Raw genomic sequence first — 17894 nt, forward strand, 5'->3', positions numbered from 1 at the left:
CATCAATGCTGAACTTTCAAACTACTAGTTCTATTCTGCAGAGCTATTGCGCTGATTCTGTTGAAAGCTTGTTTTGAAATGAATTCCACTGAACACGAATATAATAATAGCCAACGTGGTTGTTATGACTTAATCTCTCTGCATTTAGTACTAAAATATCCACAGCAGAGGGCCACGCACACTCACGAAACATAAACCGGGAGAAGGCATACAACGAAACTGTCAAAAAGATCAGACACCCATCATTTAGTCACTGACCTTCTCGATCTCGTCCAGCCACTCCTTGTTGGACTGAAGCTCGGCCATGAAGGCCTGGTGTTTGAGCCATTTGCTGTGGAGGTTCCTGGCTTCGTCGTACGACATGTCCTGAGCCGTGAGCATCTTCTCATTGATCCACAGGGACAGCTGCACACACCAGAGAGCCAATCAGTGAGACAGACGGACACACAGACTCATCCACACAACCACAGCTTGGCACCATCCACAAATTCCACCTACAGTACTGTACTCTATAGAGCTGGTGGGAGGAATCAGTGGGTTTCCTTGTGTGGGAATGAAGTGCGGGGGTAGCCCTAGCTGGCAGATATGGGTGTTGTGCAGTGGGGGGCTGGGGGGAGTAAGTGAGGGGTGTGTTGTAAGGGTTTGGTAGGGGGCAGGTGGCAGCTCACCTCTTGGCAGTTCTGAAGGAACTTCTGCAGGTCTCTGTTATCCTTCAGCTTACAGAGAAGCTCACTGGCCGCCAAGCGGTTCTTCTGATGTCTACACAAACAGAAGGACAGGGGTTAACACGTGATGGATTTAGCACAGAGAGGTTCCGGCTCGGAAACATATTTTTTGTGTATTGGTTTAATTAATTAGACTCCTAGATGATGTTATGCAAACCTGACAAGTGCTATACATACAATTTATTATATGCATGTAAATCTTCATTTTATGCATGTAATTCAGTTTAATCTAAGCACATAACATCGCTGCCATAATTATCACTGGAGTAAAACACATTCACAAGATGGCTACCACAAAATCAGCCCCAGTTCTCCAAATACAGAATATTTGTATAGCGCTTTTTACAAAGCATTCAATACCTCTCATCGATAGAGTCCACTTTCTCCTGGATGCGGTCAGCATTGATGTTTTTGTCACTGACCAGTCTGCGTCCGGTGTCCACCACGGCATTGATCTTCTCCTCGTTGGCGTCCATGGTGGTCATGAAGTCCTCCTGCTTCTTAATGGCTCCCTCTGCCCCCTCCAGAGTTGTGGGCATCTCAGTATGGGCCAGCACGTACTCCTGCGAGAGAGAGAGGAGGGCGAGAGGGAGGGTGGGAGAGAAGGAGAGGGTAGTAGAGGTGTTAGTGAGTGTGCCATTCGACACTTGATCAAGAACAAGCAGGTGACTCTCGTATACTGTAGCCTACTTGTAGCATAGTAACAGCTGACATGGTGTTTCTCTCAGAAATATTTCTAGAGGACTGAGCCCACAGAGGGTGTGTGCGTCTGATTGGCTCTGATGTGAGTGGCGGTGCTGAACAGGGCAGTGATGTCCAGTCAGACAATGATCTGACTAATACAGCCTCTGTTAGCATCGCACTAATAATGAGAGCGGGGTTCAATCCCTCAGCTAGACCACACAGGAACGCACACACACCCTGACACATGCACACACACACACTTTCTTTTTTAACCATTTGCATGAGAAGGATGACATTATTTCACCAAAGTTGAGTAGACTCCAACAGTGTGATGCATGTGACGCAATCGCTAGTCGCAGTATAAATCAAATCAAATGCTATTGGTCACATAAACGTATTCAGCAAATGTTATTGCGGGTGTAGCGAAATGCTTGTGTTCCTAGCTCCAACAGTGTAGTAGTATCTAACAACAATACACAAAGTTAAAAGTAAAATAATGGAATGAAGAAATATATAAATATTAGGACATGCAATGACGGAGTGGCATTGACTAAAATACAGTATAAACATATATGTGATAAGTAAAGCAGTACGTAAACATTATTAAAATGACTAGTGTTCCATGTCTATGTACAGTATATAGGGCAGCAGCCTCTAAGGTTCAGGGTTGAGTAGCCGGGTGATAGCCCTATTTATTAACAGTCTGGTGGCCGTGTGATAGAAGCTGTTTTTCAGTCTCTCGGTCCCAGCTTTGACGCACATGTACTGACCTCGTCTTCTGGATGATAGAGAGGTGAACAGGCCGTGGCTCGGGTGGTTGATAGCCTTGATGACCTTTTTGGCCTTCCTGTGACATCGGGTGCTGTAGGTGGCCTGGAGGGCAGGCAGGCGGTGTGCCCCCGGTGATGCGTAAGGCAGACCCTACCACCCTCTGGAGAGCCCTGCGGTTGCGTGCGGTGCAGTTGCCGTACCAGGCGGTGGGTAATACAGCCCGCCAGAATGATCTCAATTGTACATCTGTAAAAGTTTCTGAGGGTCTTAGGTGCCAAGCCAAATTTCTTCAGCCTCCTGAGGTTGAAGAGGCGCTGTTGCGCCTTCTTCACCACACGGTCTGTGTGGGTGGACTATTTCAGATCGTCAGTGATGTGTACGCAGAGGATCTTGAGGCTTTCTACCTTCTCTACTTCGGTCCCGTTAATGTGGATAGGGGCGTTTTGTTGACGTTGACGGAGAGGTTAATTTCCTGCAACCACTCCGCCAGGGCCCTCACCTCCTCCCTGTAGGCTGGCTCGTCTTTGTTGGTAATCAGGTCTACTATAGTTGTGTCGTCTGCAAACTTGATGATTGAGTTGGAGGCGTGCCTGGCCACGCAGTCATGGCTGAACAGGGAGTACAGGAGGGGGCTGAGCCTGCACCCTTATGGGGCCCCTGAGTGGAGGACGGAGGTGTTGTTTCCTACCTTCACCACCTTTAGGCAGCCCATCAGGAAGTCCAGGACCCAGTTGCACAGGGCGGGTTTCAGACCCAGGGCCTCGAGCTTAATGATAAGCTTGGAGGGTACTATAGTGTTGAAGGCTGAGCTATAGTCAATGAACAGCATTCTGACCTAGGTATTCCTCCTGTCCAGATGGGATAGGGCAGTTTTCAGTGCGATGGTGATTGCATCATCTGTGGATCTATTGGGGCGGTAAGCAAATTGAAGTGGGTCTAGGGTGTCAGGTAAGGTGATTTGATCCTTGACTAGCCTCTCAAAGCACTTCATGATGACAGAAGTGAGTGCTACGGGGCGACAGTCATTTAGTTCAGTTACCTTTGCTGTCTTGCGTACAGGAACAATGGTGGACATCGTGAACAAGTGGGGACAGCAGACTGGGATAGGGAAAGATTGAATATGTCTGTAAACCCTTTAGCCAGCTGGTCTGTGCATGCTCTGAGGACGCGGCTAGGAATGCCGTCTGGGCCGGCAGCTTTGCGAGGGTTAAAACGCTTAAATGTCTTACGTCGGCCACGGAGAACGAGAGCCCACAGTCCGTGGGAGCGGGCCGCATCGGTGGCACTATGTTATCCTCAAAACGGGTGAAGGTGTTTAGCTTGTCTGGAAGCAAGACGTCGGTGTTCGTGATGTGGCTGGTTTTCCCTTTGTAGTCCGTGATTGTCTGTAGATCCTGCCACATACATCTCGTATCTGAGCCGTTGAATTGCAACTTCACTTTGTCTTTATACTGACATTTTGTCTGTTTGATTGCCTTACGGAGTGAATAACTACACTGTTTGTATTCAACCATACTCCCAGTCACCTTGCCAGGGTTAAATGCGGTGGTACGTGCTTTCAGAAGTCTCCTTGGACACTGTGCCACCCAGTCTATCCAATATATTATTTTGCTTAGTTCTCACTAACATTGTTGTGAGCCAAATGGAGTCTGTACTGTGTAATGTAATGTGATGTTACCTGGTTGTTGAGGAAGGCTTCAGCCTGCTTGGTATCCCTGAGGAACAGCTGGTGGGCATGGGACTGGGACAACAGGTTCTGACGGTTCTCCCACATCTTGTGCAGCTCGTTCCAGCCTGTGTCCAGGGCCTGCAGCCTCTGCCTCAGGAACATGTACTGGGCGTCCGTCTGGCCCTGGGTCACCATTTCCCCCATGTCCCTCATCTTCTGGTAGTCCACTTCATAGTTGCGGATCTCGTTCTTGATGCCCTCATGCTGCGCCAGCAGCTTTTCGGCCTCCGTCAGTGTGTTGGGCATGTCTTCTGAAGCGATGGCCGTCTGGGTCTTGGAAAGCCATGACTGGAAGTCATCCAGCTCCCGGAGGAACTGCTGCAGCTTGCTGGCCTCGCCCAGGGACTCCTCGCGGTTCTTCAGGGTGCCCTTCATCTCGTCCCACACTCCTGTGATCTCCCCCAGGCGACCCATGATGCCCTGGGCCTGGTCAGGGTGCTCGGCTGCAAGGTGCTCCCCCTCCTTCCCCAGTTCTCCTAGCTTGTCCTCGATGGCGGTCAGGTCACGCTCCATGCCGGTGAGCTTGCGCTGCAGGGCCATGACCCCGGCCAGGTCATTACCCAGCTCCTGGGTGGACTCGATCACCTTGGTCTTCTCGCGGATCCACGACTTGGTCTCGTTACACTCCAGGTGGTAGTTCTGTACACCCAGAGCTGAGTTGAGGGAGTCTTTCTTCAGGTCAACTAGGTCACGGAACTGACTCCATCTAGAGAGATGTAGAAACACACACACAGTCAGGGAACACTACTTTCCCACTAGAGGTTATTAACTGAGGTTAAGTGTAGTTGGTGTTGAGGTTGCTGTAGGGTGTTACTATACCTGGTGTTGAGGTTGATGTAGGGTGTTACTATACCTGGTGTTGAGTTTGTCCTGTTGGGCTTTGATCTCCTTTTCACTGGGGTGACCACTGTGGATGAGTTGCCTAGCAATCTGGTTCACCACGGCAACGCGTGAGGCTTGGTTGTTCATCTCTGGCTCCAGACTTTCAAACCTGCGAGGGAAGAGGGGGTAGAAAAGGGGAAGGAAGATGAGGGGGAGGAATAGAGGGAGTGGGAGGATGATGGTGTAGAGAGGGGGAGTTAGAGAGGGAGAGGTAGAGGAGTAGAGGTAGAAACGGTAGAGGTGGTAGAGGGAATGAGTGTACTGTACATAAACATATGGAAACAATGTAATCTTAATGTAAATTCCGTTAACATGCTTTGTTTCCAGCTGAACTATAATGTCATGTTCCAGTTGCCAGTATATCACACAGAAGCTAAGCCAATGAAACAGGAGTCTGGGAATGATTCCATGCGGTGCACTGTGAGTAAACAGTGTGGAGGGGGAGAGATCATTTCAGACCAAAGACACACATTGGAGTAAACAAGCCATTGAACCGCTGTCCAAAACACTTAGCAAACTGAGGACAAGTGCCTGTTTCTTCTCAGTGTGGGAAGACTTTAGAATGATTGGCTTTAAAACATTGTGGGCTCTGTTGTTAAGTGGAAAGTGAATTATAGGAGTCTAGTTCCCACACGTTACACTAGCGGCCCACCCGTGCTTGCATAAAAAGTGTTAGTTTCACACATCCCTTTCACTGTGCTACATTCCAATGGCCAATCAAACCGCCGGGAGAACATTCATTTCATTCTAGCTGTCACAAACATACAAAGTTACTGCAAACATGATGGGAAATATTCTTACAACTCATTTTCTTTGCAAAGTGGTTTCACTGAGGGAGTTATATGTCTACAGTCTGCCTCAAGAGAATGGGTTTTCCTGAAATGAAAACAGCAAATCTCCAAATATATCAACTGACATAATGCATCTGGACTGAACAAGCATGGTTAGGCTGGTTGTCTTTACCTGTGCTGAACGACTTCCAGATCCTCCAGTTTCTCTGGTATCTCCATACTGTTGAGCCACTGCTCCTTCTCATCGATCCACACCTCACAGGCATCCGCCTCGCTGAACATCTTGTAGAGGGCCAGGGCATCCTGTAGGGCCTGCTTCCTCAGCCGGGTCAGCTCAGCCACCTCCTTATAGCGCTCCTCGATGCCCGACAGGCGCCCCTGCACCTCCTCTGAGCCAGTCTGTTCCCCGGGCAGGGTTTTGGACTGCTCGTGCAGGGCGTCGATGACAGGTCGGTAGCTGGCAATCTCCTCGGCCACATCCTTGTGCTTCTTGACCAGGGCCTGGGTGGAGAACTCGTCGTGGCCCACGTCGGCACTGGACACAATGCGGAGAACATCCAGCATCCAGGCGTCGATGTCGTCGGCATCAGCCTGGAACTGGTGCAGGTTGCAGGCCTCCTCCAGCCGGGCCTTCCTAACGGCAGATAGCCTCTCCAAGGCCGCCCACTGCTCCTGGATGTCTTGGATGCGCTCACGGATCTTGTCGGCTCCGAAGTGGTCGGCGGCCACCAGCGCCTCTCCCTGCTTGATGGTCTGTTGCAGGTGGCCGGCGCGGCCGATCATCTCATCCTCGAAGGCGCGGTGCTGGCTCAGCAGACGCACGGTGCCCGTCAGATCCTTACCACAGTCCTCCGAGGACAGGATCTGCTCTTTCTCACGGATCCAGCCCTCCTCCTCGGCCATCTCCCAGAAGAACTTCCAAAGGCGGCGGGACTCCTCCAGGCGGGCGCAGCGATCGGCGGCCAGCTGGCTCAGCTCTGCGTAACAGAACTCCATGTGGGCCACTCGGTCCCGGATCACCTGGGGGTCACAGGGCTTGTAGCCTAAAGAGGGGACAGGAACACATCACAATTATTAGCGCACTTGTATCATTTAAACTGAGAATACAGGCTTTAACTGACAAAGATCAAGGACTTATTTTGCTGACAGGAGGCAGCATTGGCTTGGATTTTATAACAGGCTATACCCTTTCAGGATACAATTAATCTCACATCTCTTAGCCTACAGGTATCACCCACAGAGAGAGTATAATCACATACCACCCAAAACCGACTGTAATCCCAGAACATGTTACTCACCCTCTGCATCAATGGCGAACTTCTGAGCGTTGTTGTTGACGGCTTTGACGCGGTCGGCCTGGATGGCAATATCAGCCTCCACCAGAGTGTGCTTCTGCAGCAGGTCCTCCACTCCCAGCAGGTGTTTCCCATAGTCCTGAGACAGCAGCAGCATCTGAAGATACAGGACACATCTACAGGGTCAGGAATGCCACAGGTCACTGGGGTCAATAGTGGCTAATGTAACTAAGAAATAGGCAATAGCTCTTACATCACAAATATGTGACTGTGTAAGCTACTGTATCAAGACAATTCTTATCCCACCATCCAACCAAAGTCCCCAATCTATCCCTCCATCAACATCACCAACATCATCTTCCTCACCTTCATCTCATCCATCCAGTCCATGATGTAAAGCATCTCCTGGAAGACCCTCTGCAGGCCCAGGTTCATCTCCAGCCGGATGCGCCGGGCCTTCAGCAGCTCCAACAGGTACTCCCACAGACGCAGCACGTTGTCCTTCCTCGCTGTCACGCGCTTGATGTCATGGTAGTTCTCTGCCTCCAGCTCCTTGGCCACGGAGAGCACTGCTTGCACACGCTCCTCGTAGGCGCCGATGTCCGTCTCGATGGCCTCGTGCTTCTTGGTGGCGGCCTCCACCGCCTGCAGGTCGAAGCCAAAGTTGTCCTAAGGGAGGGCGGAAGAGGGGGAGAGAAAGAAGGAGTGAGGAGAGTTACAGGTTTGTATCTAACTGCTAAGCAGTGACATAATCTCCATCCAGTAGTTTATGTTTTTAGAACTAGCAGGGATATTAATTGGGTCAAGATCATGAGGATAAATCAGGGGAGGGAAATGACTTCATTGTACATTACTCTGTATGACCACAAGGGAATGCTATGAACCAATAGAGTTAATGTAGACAATACAGTAGGAGTGGCGTCATCGTTAGTGTGTACCAATGGTGTGTGTGTATCAATGAGCGTGCAGCATTAGTGTTTTCATGAGTGTATGTGTGTGTGTTACCTGTGAGACGAGCCGTTGGTTCTCACTCAGCCAGGTCTCTCTCATGGCGGCTTTGCGGTCAAAGCGGCGGGCCAGCTGCTCCAGTTTCTCCTGACGAATCAGCTCAGTCCTTAGAGCCAGCTCCCTCTCATGCTCTGACTTCTCCAGCCTCTCCCAGGCCTGACACACACACACACACACACGATCGAGTAACAGTCACACAGGTGCCTGGTACAGAACTCTATGGACCTAATACATCTACTGTATTAAACCTGTTTTAACTTGTCAAACAACTAAACCCACCTAGCAACTGCACCAACTCAATCCACCGAGCAACTAAATCCACCTAGCAACTAAATCCACCTAGCACAAAGCAAAGTAAAGCTTCCTGTCATCAACTATACCAAACTTACAGAAACCATGTCTATCTTTTAAATCTATTTTAACCCACTGTCGATCAGCTTACCGCCCTTAAACTGTCTGTCAATCACCTTAATCCATTCTAATTGAGGAACCGCATATTGGGTTTCTGAGTGTATGTTTCGAGATAAGAGCCTGTTCTTTAAAGAGCAATAGGTCTCACCTTGTTGATGTCTGAGATGAGTTTTCCGTCCCGCGGGATGTAGACCTTCTGATTGTTGGCCCTCATCTTGCTCTGGATGGTGAAGAGGAGAACCTCCAGGTTGCCTTTCTCAGTGAACCTGACAGAAACAGAAACAATTTTAATTTTGAGCGTAAACCTTACCGAGGAGAGACTGAGTGGAATTTGGCTAATCTCCCTAATGGCTGGTGGCCTTTTGACTTTTGCGTTGAGCCATCCAGCTCCATCTGTCAACATAAAGACCAGCATTATTTTTTCTGCCCGTAGTCCAAGGACCGTAGTCCACAGAGGGAGAGGTATTTTGTCGGCAGTAGGGGTGACATTGTTGCCTCTGTGGAAATGGTGTCAGAGTCCATTTCAACAGGCTGAAACATCTGTCTAAGCGAGCTTTACTTTTAGCCACTTCTCAGAATTAAAAAATGTCATTCTGAAAAAGCTCTGACGAATGCCGACACGAAGCTTGAATAAAAAAAGTGATACTAGCAAGAGCAGTGTGCCAAGAGGCATTAGTTCACCATGAATCTGATACAACTGTATATCAGTAATAGGGTACACATCTAGAATACCTGACAGTTTCAGTTTAGTCCTTGGTGAGTCAATTTTGGGAATTGATACTGTAATGTAACAGTAAATTACAAGCTGCTGTGTGGAACATAGGTGGAGGATATGGTGTGAGACTTTTTAATTCCGCCATGTAAGTGTGTGTGTGTGTGTGTGTGTGTATGTGTATGTGTATGTGTATGTGTGTGTGTGTGTGTGTGACTCACTTGGGTGGCTTTTCGACGGTACGGTAGGTGTTGAAGGCCTGGAGCTGTTGCTGCACCCCCACTAGGGAGTTGGCAAACCTGCGGTTGTTGAGGATGATGATGGTCTGTTCAATCCATTCCAGGAGGTCAGAGGCCAGACTCTCATATTTCTGAATCATGTTATCGGTCTCAATGGCATTGTCCAGCACCTGGGAGATGAATGTGGTGAATCAGTATAACAGTACATACATTATATACTGATTACAGCTACATCGGTGAGAAAGTTCAAATATAAGGCCTTGTCATAAAGTAAAGGGAATGATTGTGCTTGGAGAAGTACAGGACAAGATACTTTGTTCTCTTGTGATCCAGGTTGTGGAAGATGCAAACTCTGACCCCTCACCTTCCCAATCCGTTTGCCCTCCACCTTCAGGGCCTTCATCTTGGAGAAGTAGTGGTAGTAGGTCACAACATAGGTGATGATGGACTTCTCATCAGGGTGGTCCACGCTGATATCTGTAGAGGTAACGAACACGCACATTAAGACTCAGACATAAATGGCTTTGACAGCCCCATGTTTCCCTAATCTACAGACATCAACAGAGGGCTTGGCTTCCGCTCTGCTCTGCTGAGAAAAATGTAATTTATTTGAGGGAAAATTGATTTAGTAGCTATGTTTAGACGGAGGCGGTCGGGGTAGAGGGGCTGTTATGCTCGGAAGCGTTCTCATGCCTGCGTCTCTTTGTTCCCCATACTGCAGACCTCTGAGAAAGCATGCTGAGATCTCAGAACCACCACTTACTAAATATTTAACACAGCCATTACTCTGCCACGCTTAAAAAGAAAGAGCTCCAGCGGTGAACATTGCCTTTCTGTTTGTACCCGTCACCTTCCAATAATGGGTCTGTCAGCCACCCGATAAAGATGCGACCCAGAAGTAGCGGCCTGTCAAACTACACATGATGTGGTTTCTGTAAGTGTTGTACAGTAGTAACAGTTGTCAGGTTTCCATGTATTCATACCGGGATAATAGGGCATTCTTTAAGGGCATAACTGGGTGTCAGGTGAAAATGTCTGGGTATAAATGTACTATCATAATGGCATAAAGCACTGGCAGATGCACGAGAGGCAGGACTAGAGTACAGTATGCTTCAGCAGTGTAAGCACCTCCTCCAGCCTCCTACTGTGCTGTACACTGTATGTGTTGTTTTCACCAGACTATGGAATTCCAGGACTATGTAAAACAGTACAGAGTCATGCGCCGATGAGTATATTCAGAGTATGTAATGCATAATGAAGTATGTACGTGTTCACATTTCCATGTGTGTGTGCTTGTGTGTTTGCATGTGTGTACTCTGTACTAACCCTCTACGTCCAGTAGCTTGTGGAGGCCCAGGTGTTGCTCTGCCAGGTTGAAGGCATTCTGCAGGTTGTGGTGGGCATTTGACTTTTTCAGCTTGTCAAAGTCTATCAGGTCAGGTCTGTGTTTGTGGAGGATGGCGTTGAAAGCCATGCCATCCCTCCAGCTGGTGCTGAAGTTGTGAATGTTTACGTTGGGATATCTGGAAAACAGACAGAACACATAGGTTAGGGAAATAGAGCTCGTAAGCTTGAAGTCCTAAGAAACCTAAATGAGTTACCTCTGGTTGGTTCAGCCATTCCTATGGGGGGAAAGAATAGAGTTTTGGGATAAACGCCGAAAAATAAGGTCTGAGGTTAACACAGATTTAGGAGATCTTATACGTTTTGTTCTAGGAGATAATATCAGCCAGTTAACATGACCTTATGAATTATGAGGACTTAGAAGAAAACATATACACTGAACAAAAACATAAATGCAACATGTAAAGTGTCGGTCCCGTGCTTTATGAGCTGAAATAAAAGATCCCAGAAATTGTCCATACGCACAAAAATATTATTTGTCTAAAATGTTTAGCACAAATTTGTTTACATCCCTGTTAGTGAGCATTTCTCTTTTGCCAAGATAATCCATCCACCTGACAAGTGTGATATATCATGAAGTTAATTAAACAGCATGATCATTACACAGGTGCACCTTGGGGTAGAGACAATAAAAGGCCACTCTAAAATGTGCAGTTTGTCACAACACCACAGATGTCTCAAGTTGAGGGAGCATGCAATTGGCATGCTTACTGCAGGAATGTCCACCAAAGCTGTTGCCAAAGAATTGAATGTTTATTTCTCTACAATAAGTCACCTCCAAAGTAATTTTAAAGAATTTGGCAGTATGTTCTACTGGCTTCACAACCACGTGTAACCACGCCAGCCCAGGACCTCCACATCCGGCTTCTTCACATGTGGGATCATCTGATGGGGTGCTGAGGAGTATTTCTGTCTGTAATAAAGATGATTTCAGAGTCGTTCCATGTCATTTGAGCAAGCCATGACACCCACCATCTCAGATTGTTCTGAAATGGTTTCTATAGTTAGACTGACATTCCTGAAACATTATTTTGTTCTCTGAGAAATTAAGCTAATTTATTGCACCCAAATAGGCCATTTTAATTTATAGGATTCAGATAATATTCAATAGTTATCCCAGTCTATAAGACATGAGGAATCCCCCAAAATTGTCAAAAGCTACCTACGGACCCACACACACCCCATGCCAATCCCACCCCAGCAACCAATATACTGTATCGGTTCTCTATGTTTGACAAGTAGTATGAAGCTTCAGCTTGGAGTATTGCTTCTCCATACTATATAATGTATTACCTGTGAATCTGGTGATGTTTTTTCCCCCTGTTCAGAGAAATTAGTTTTTGAAGTCACTTGCATTATTTACCTTAAAATAGTGAGAAAGTACCAGGGTTTGACCACTAGATGCTGCTGTTCTGGATATACCGCCACAATCTTTTATACATTTTCCTGCTTTCTTGTGTGGCACAACATTTCCTTTGCAATTTTTGGTAGAAAACCAATAGATTCGACTCATGATGAAAATACATTGTGTGGTCATCCTAACAATTCAGTCATTGTCTAGTCCTCTATGAAAGCAAATCAGTTTGTCAGGAAATGGCCCCGTTGCGTGTGGTTTATTCCCTTCAAAAAAGTTATATTAGTTACTATTGGACCATTCATGGTGAACAAGCAAACTACAAGGCTACATCAAGTTCTAATGGTTCCAATATTATGTTCTCTAATGGTCTTCAATGGTAAAAACCAGAGGTGTTGACTTGAGTCACGTGACAGATTTTGTGACTTGAGACATGACTTGGCTAAAAGAAAAAACACTTGCCACTTGACTTTGTCTTCAGCATCCATAACTCATGACTTATCTTGGACTTGAACTGCATAACCCGAGACTTGATTTGTCATCTTGTGCACTATGTAAGCATTTCTGTCCTTTATATACGAGTGCTGTAGGTTCTGTGCGTTCTGTTCTGTGTCGTGACCAATCAGATTCACGGAAATCACAGGTCTAGGAAAGCTTGCGCTGCTCCACTGACCTCCGGTATTTATTTAGCAAAGGTGATAACACATCATTCCCGACATACACAAGCAAGAACTCTTCACAGAAATGTTGCAGCTGCGAAGAAAACAAGTCGATTTCTCAGTCTGATCAACTAGGCTACTGAGAACTACTGCAGCTGCATAGGCTACAGCCAATGCGCCCTGTAACATCTTGCCCTCTGGCCAGGGTAAACAAAATGGTAATGTTATGTAGCCAATTTATAGGCCATTTATTTGTGTTAGGAGAAAATGTGATCAAATTTGGTTTTGGCTATATTCAATCTAGGGCTGGCTGGCTAGGCTGACCTTTATAATCCAAAATTATTAACTGAAAGTAATCAAACACAATACTGATTATATAAACACACTGAGTTACTTTTGAATTGCAGTTGCATAGGCCTATATGATGCAAACCTGCATAAAGAAAGCTCAGCCCTGTGAGTTCTATTGTCCAATTGCAGTGGTTGTGTCTGTGAAAAGGAAAAGTGTCGTTTTAAAATATAATTCCTATTAACAAGTACAAGGCTGCTGCAGTTTGACAGGGTTTTCATCCTCCCTAGGTCCAGGAGTTTTTCCAGAATTTCTTTAAAACCACGTGACCTGTTTAGAACATATCTGTATACCTAGGCAACAGGTAGCCTAGTAGTTAAGAGCGTTGGGCCATTAACTGAAAGGTCAATGGTTGAATCCCCGAACTGACTAGGTGAAAATATCTGCAGATGTGCCCTTGAGCAAGGCACTTAACCTGAATTGCTCTGGATAAGAGCATCTGCTAAATGACTCAAATGTCAATCTGGTCCCACTCCCATCAATGCCCTTATAAATACCTTTTTACAACTACAAATTAATCACTGTCAGAACATATAGGGTCCTGATTTATACTTGGTTAGGTTTTCAGATTAGGAAAGGCTCCGGACACCAGGGAAAACACATTTTCCCCACCACTTTGGGACCTGTGGTGCCACCTCTGCATCAGGGCATCATCGGTCCTAAAAATCGTTACATTCCTTTTTCAAAGACTATGTGGGGGGGTCCAAAATCACTGCTGCATTGACATTGCTACAGAAATGTCATAAAACACTTGTGGAACATGGGACTTTACTTGATAGTTGCCCATTAATACTTGTGACTTGAGACTCGAGCCTCGAGACTCAAAAGACCTGAGACTTGTTTAGTTTTTTTTTTATATATATACTTTGTCCCATATGTGGTAAATAACACACACTGCATAGTATTTTACAATTGATATTGAGTTGTGTTGGGTTTAATAGTAAACGTCACTAACCACAATACATATAGAGCAGTTTCCTGAAACGTTTATTTAAACAAATAAGACTGCCATGCAATTATTTTATCAGAGTTGTCACAAAATTTTTATCCCTAGAGATGGTCCCTAGAGATAGCCCTTTTAGAAAGCGGCCTATTTTAGAAAGCACACTATTTATTTTCATAAACAGCCAAATCTAATGAGCCAAATCAATCTATTTAATAAACACAAGAGACCAGCAGAATGGATAAAACAGTGTGAGAGTAGCAGAATGGATAAAGCAGTGTGAGAGTAGCAGAATGGATAAAACAGTGTGAGAGTAGCAGAATGGATAAAACAGTGTGAGAGTAGCAGAATGGATAAAACAGTGTGAGAGTGGCAGAATGGATAAAACAGTGTGAGAGTAGCAGAATGGATAAAACAGTGTGAGAGTAGCAGAATGGATAAAACAGTGTGAGAGTAGCAGAATGGATAAAACAGTGTGAGAGTAGCAGAATGGATAAAACAGTGTGAGAGTGGCAGAATGGATAAAACAGTGTGAGAGTAGCAGAATGGATAAAACAGTGTGAGAGTGGCAGAATGGATAAAACAGTGTGAGAGTAGCAGAATGGATAAAACAGTGTGAGAGTAGCAGAATGGATAAAACAGTGTGAGAGTGGCAGAATGGATAAAACAGTGTGAGAGTAGCAGAATGGATAAAACAGTGTGAGAGTAGCAGAATGGATAAAACAGTGTGAGAGTAGCAGAATGGATAAAACAGTGTGAGAGTAGCAGAATGGATAAAACAGTGTGAGAGTAGCAGAATGGATAAAACAGTGTGAGAGTGGCAGAATGGATAAAACAGTGTGAGAGTAGCAGAATGGATAAAACAGTGTGAGAGTGGCAGAATGGATAAAACAGTGTGAGAGTGGCAGAATGGATAAAACAGTGTGAGAGTAGCAGAATGGATAAAACAGTGTGGGAGTGGCAGAATGGATAAAACAGTGTGAGAGTAGCAGAATGGATAAAACAGTGTGAGAGTAGCAGGAACAGCAGCATCTAGTGGTCAGACCCTGGTACTTTCACACTATGTTATGGTAAATAATGCAAGCGACAACAATTGCATATTTTTCTGAACGGGGGGGGGGACAGTCACAAGATTCACAGGCAATACATTTCATAGTATGGGGAGAAGCAATACTCCAAGCCACAGCTTCATACTACTTGTCAAACACTGATAATGTATATTGGTTGTTGGGGTGGGATTGGCATGGGGTGTGGGAGGTCCGTGGTTGGCTTTTGACCATTATTGGGGGGATTCCTCATGTTTTACTCATTGGTAGGAACAAGTTTGGTCCAAATCGGAGGTTGGTTACTATTTATATATATTTATTGAATATCTGAATCCTATGAATTAAAATGGCCAATTTGGGTGCAATCAATTAGCTTAATTTCTCAGAGATCAAATTATATTTCAACAAAAGAGTGTTTCACAGGCCTCCCGGGTGGCGCAGTGGTTAAGGGCGCTGTACTGCAGCGCCAGCTGTGCCATCAGAGTCCCTGGGTTCGCGCCCAGACAGGTCCGTGGGGCGATGCACAATTGGCCTAGCGTCGTCCGGGTTAGGGAGGGCTTGGTCGGTAGGGATGTCCTTGTCTCATCGCACACCAGCGACTCCTGTGGCGGGCCGGGCGCAGTGCGCGCTAGCCAAGGTTGCCAGGTGCACGGTGTAGCCTCCGCCTCCGCTGGCTGTGTTAAGAAGCAGTGCGGCTGGTTGGGTTGTGTATCGGAGGACGCATGACATTCAACCTTCGTCTCTCCCGAGCCCGTACGGGAGTTGTAGCGATGAGACAAGATAGTAGCTACTACAACAATTGGATACCACGAAATTGGGGAGAAAAAGGGGTAAAAAAAAGTGTTTCACAAATGCTAAATTGTATCTGTTACTAACTACAGAAACATTTTCAAAACAATCTCAGATAGTGGGTGTTGAAATCTTGTGTTTTTTTTAGGCTCCTCTACAGATAGTTTCAATTAATTGATCGTGAAATTTCTTAGATGCTTTTCTTTCAAGGCCATGTGATGCCTGAGACTGCTGTGACTCACCCATAAATACTGGGATAGGCCAAACTGTTCTATATACACACGACATGAGCAAAAGTATGTGGACATCTCATTCCACAATCATGGGCATAAATATGAAGTTGGTCTCCCTTTGATGTTATAACAGCCTCCAGTCTTCTGGGAAGGGTTTCCACTAGATGTTGGAACATTGCTACGGGGACGTGCTTCCATTCAGCCCCGAGCATTAGTGAGGTCGGGGACTAATGTTGGGCGATTAGGCCTGGCTCACAGTTGGCGTTCCAATTCATCCCAAAGGTGTTCGATGGGGTTGAGGTCAGGGCTCTGTGGAGGCCAGTCAAGTTCTTCCACACCGATCTCAACAAAACATTTCTGTATGGACCTCGCTTTGTGCACGGGGGCATTGTCATGCTGAAACAGGAAAGGGCCTTCCCCAAACTGATGCCACAAAGTTGGAACCCTTGATGATGTTGATATTTTCTATCACAAACTGAGGACCATAATCTGTTGACCAGACGGATGTTCCAGAAAAACGGATTATTGAGTTTGCTCAAATTCTGATATGACAGATCTGGCTAACTCAGAATTTACAGTTCCAGAAAGAGAGCTTGACGTTGAGACACCATGGCAATGATCAGACACCAGACACCTGATCAGACACCATGGCAATGAATGCTCTGAAGCAAACTTGTTACCTCCTAGGTTAACTTGATTTTAGCCTGTCCTGGTGGATAAAGACAGGGATTCTCCGCTAATCAGATTCTTGTCCAACACCATGACTGGTCCCTTTACGGAAAATCTAAAATTGTTTGCTGTGCATTACAAATGGAACGAATTACTGGACCTCGAATAGATCCTTTAGATCATTCTGAAGATCTTATTTGGGAACGTTATATTTTTATTTATTTTTTTACAATCAATCATGTATCTGGTCAACTTAACCTGTAGCAATGTAACCCAACACAGTTTCCCTTTGACCGCTATACAAATGCTGTGTATTGCTTTGTGATCTTTTGCAACTGGAAGAAATCCCAGACTCACTATTCTGGTTAAGAGACGCCGGATATGTTCAGGGAATCCTGAATTTGTTAAACCATCTTTCTGGAAACCCCCCCAGTTTCTGCAAACTTTGTGCTATAGTAGAATACAGTAGGCCTCAGGCTGGTGGTGGTGTAGACACTAACCCTGCGGTCTTCATCTGGCACCAGAGCAGCAGAGCATCTTTAGCCGACTTCTTCTCCTTGTTATCCTCCGTCTCCACTCTGATGTCCTGGATCTGTGAAGCACATATCAAAGAAAACGGTCACAACGCCAGCCATCAGCAGGACCCAAAGACTGATACAACCACTATTCACACACACGATAGCACACTCACATGCACAGAACAAATACGAGCACAAACACACACGATAGCACACTCACGTGCACAGAACAAATACAAGCACACACACACAAACAGGAATGCACCCACCTGCATTGAGTGACACAGGCATAAACACCACTTAGCACTTTCTTGATATACAAATGTAACCCTCTGGTTACTTTTTAATTTTTTAACCGGGACTAACAGGTATTATTTACTGTGTGCTGACATTGTTGCATGTTGGTCATATTTGGGAGACTGAGCGGTTGCTAGGCAACAGTGTGAAAAGTGCGAGAGAGAAGACTCATGAAAACTACAAGCTATCAACATTTGCTAAATAGTTGTTTCAAGCAGTTTATAGTTGTGTAACTCGCTCATCAGTGCAAATGAATTTAGTATACAGTTGAAGTCAGAAGTTTACATACACCTTAGCCAAATACATTTAAACTCAGTTTTTCACAATTTCTGACATTTAATCCTAGTAAAAATTCCCTGTCTTAGGTCAGTTAGGATCACCACTTTA

At 45.8% G+C, this 17894-nt stretch overlaps 1 protein-coding gene across 3 annotated transcripts in view; it reads right to left on the minus strand.

The window, feature by feature from the left end:
- Positions 1-17894, minus strand: part of LOC110502571 (spectrin beta chain, non-erythrocytic 1) — a 125328-nt gene that overhangs the window by 20901 nt on the left and 86533 nt on the right. For all 3 annotated transcript variants that reach the window (XM_036960164.2, XM_090217059.1, XM_036960162.2), the window contains 14 exons: positions 17193-17284; positions 10574-10770; positions 9612-9724; positions 9230-9417; positions 8445-8562; positions 7883-8041; positions 7244-7546; positions 6881-7034; positions 5755-6625; positions 4763-4900; positions 3859-4615; positions 1086-1288; positions 669-759; positions 259-405 (listed from right to left, as the gene is read on the minus strand). In XM_036960164.2, the coding sequence (XP_036816059.2) occupies positions 259-405; positions 669-759; positions 1086-1288; positions 3859-4615; positions 4763-4900; positions 5755-6625; positions 6881-7034; positions 7244-7546; positions 7883-8041; positions 8445-8562; positions 9230-9417; positions 9612-9724; positions 10574-10770; positions 17193-17284 (3531 nt within the window). The remainder of the gene's footprint in view (positions 1-258; positions 406-668; positions 760-1085; positions 1289-3858; positions 4616-4762; positions 4901-5754; positions 6626-6880; positions 7035-7243; positions 7547-7882; positions 8042-8444; positions 8563-9229; positions 9418-9611; positions 9725-10573; positions 10771-17192; positions 17285-17894) is intronic.

Source organism: Oncorhynchus mykiss, chromosome 23 (assembly GCF_057628025.1).
Source record: "Oncorhynchus mykiss isolate SJ-2025 chromosome 23, ASM5762802v1, whole genome shotgun sequence".
Lineage (NCBI taxonomy): Eukaryota > Metazoa > Chordata > Actinopteri > Salmoniformes > Salmonidae > Oncorhynchus > Oncorhynchus mykiss.